This window comes from Gekko japonicus, unplaced genomic scaffold (assembly GCF_001447785.1).
Source record: "Gekko japonicus isolate JY-2015 unplaced genomic scaffold, Gekko_japonicus_V1.1 scaffold98, whole genome shotgun sequence".
Classification (NCBI taxonomy): Eukaryota; Metazoa; Chordata; class Lepidosauria; order Squamata; family Gekkonidae; genus Gekko; species Gekko japonicus.
The window spans coordinates 418,757-420,494 of NW_015164668.1; the positions used below are offsets into that span (position 1 = coordinate 418,757).

Consider the following 1,738-nt stretch of genomic DNA (forward strand, 5'->3'; position numbering starts at 1 on the left):
CAGCTCTCCAGGGTCTCAGGTAGAGAGCTTTCATATCGCCTACCATCTTCTGATCCTTTTTTTTTTTAAACTGCACATGTCGGGGATTGAACCTGGGACCTTCTGCATGCAACGAAGATGCTCCACTGCTGAACCACAGCCCCTCCCTCTCCCCTGCATCATCATAAATACAAGGCAAGCTGGAAACAAAGATCATCCACTGCATTGTTCTGTTTTTATAGTACTTTGTTAACTACCTCAAGCCACTCTCTGGCAAAGGGGCGTATATACTTCCTAAATAAATAAAAATGAACCGATCCCCTCCCCTGCAGCACACCACACAGACACCTGCTTGCTAGTCTGGTGCTCACCTTTGCCAGGTGCGTTTCCAGCTTGGCCTTCGCATCCTTCGTCTCCTTCACCCTGTTCTGGAAAGCGATGTTGACTGTCTTGTTCTGTTTGCGCATGTCGCCCGCCGTCTGGGACAGGATACTGTCGATCAAGGCACGGAGCGCCAAGGAATTGTTCCGTTGCTTGTCTGCCTTTTCGACATTCACATTTGAGAATTCCACCCACTCCTGGGGGCTCACTGAGCTATCGAGGGAAGGGGGGGGAGAAAGAGATCAGATTGACTCTGGATGTCCAGATCTGCCAAAACTGTGAGAAATGGAGACATCTGAACAGATAAAGGAAAGCTGCTGAGGTTTCTAGGTGGTGCAGTTTAGAAAGTAGCTGACATTATTTAAAAAATGTGGAGAAGTTGTAAATGGCTACTGAATGAAATTAAAGGAACATAGCCATTATTTAGGAGCACATGCTCTTTTTTGCCTATGACTTTCAGTGCAGTCGTATGCAATGGTACTCTGGTCCAAGCCCAATGAGCTTTGGCTAGAATTACTCCCCATACAACTGTGCTGTTGCTGTCTGACAATTCAACCAGTCTCCTGGGTCTGACTCATCTCCCACTTGAGCTCTTAAAAATGCCCCATATTGCCTCTGTAGATGCAGGTGCTTATTGTACCTCCCTTCCACTAGCTAACCTTGGGACTATCTTACTCTCAGAAGCATACTGCGGATGCAGAGGAAGAGCTTTTGGGGAGGGACCTGCCTGTCATCCACCGAAACGACATTCTGGGCGTATCGAATATTCGGTGTGTTGTTGTTCAGGCTGGAGCAGTAGTTGTCAATGGTCAATGCAGTGAACTTGTCCTTCAGATCCATTTCCAGGTTGTATTTGGCAGAGCGATTTAGCCTAGAAGAGGAAAACAGCCCACTGTGAAAAACAACACATCACATCGGGAGACCCAGGTTTAAATCTCCCATCTTCCGTGATGCCCACTGGGTTGTCAAGTTCCAGTCACACTCTCTCGGCCTACTGTGCCTACCAAGGTTGTTGCAGAGACAGAAGAGGGAAAGGAGAACAACAAATGCCATCCTGAGCACTAGCCAGGTATGCCAGAATGCTCAAGATTTGCACAGGACACAGAAAAAAGGCTTAGGAGCATGCATGCATGTGCTCAGTATCTCTGAATAGTGCACTCACAGAGGGAGGATAGTGCATCCCAGAGACCAATTTGCTAACACAGTTCTGTGTCTCAGTTGCCCCTGCTGTAAAATGCACAGGTTAGCCTTCAGTCCCCTCCTTCGACAGCAGTCATGGATTGGAAAGCCTCATGCCTCTCAAGTGGACACGTAGAAGGCAGCAATTTTAAGAAGCCAACGAATGTGGAACCTGCTGAATGGCCTTCCTTGCCAGTCT

At 47.9% G+C, this 1,738-nt stretch overlaps 1 protein-coding gene across 1 annotated transcript in view; it reads right to left on the reverse strand.

Annotated features, from left to right (window-relative positions):
• Positions 1-1,738, reverse strand: part of TEKT1 (tektin 1) — an 8,281-nt gene that overhangs the window by 2,725 nt on the left and 3,818 nt on the right. Inside the window, exons 3-4 of the mRNA XM_015409117.1 lie at positions 1,088-1,231; positions 328-573 (exon numbers count right to left, since the gene is read on the reverse strand). Coding sequence (XP_015264603.1) covers positions 328-573; positions 1,088-1,231 — 390 coding nt within the window. The remainder of the gene's footprint in view (positions 1-327; positions 574-1,087; positions 1,232-1,738) is intronic.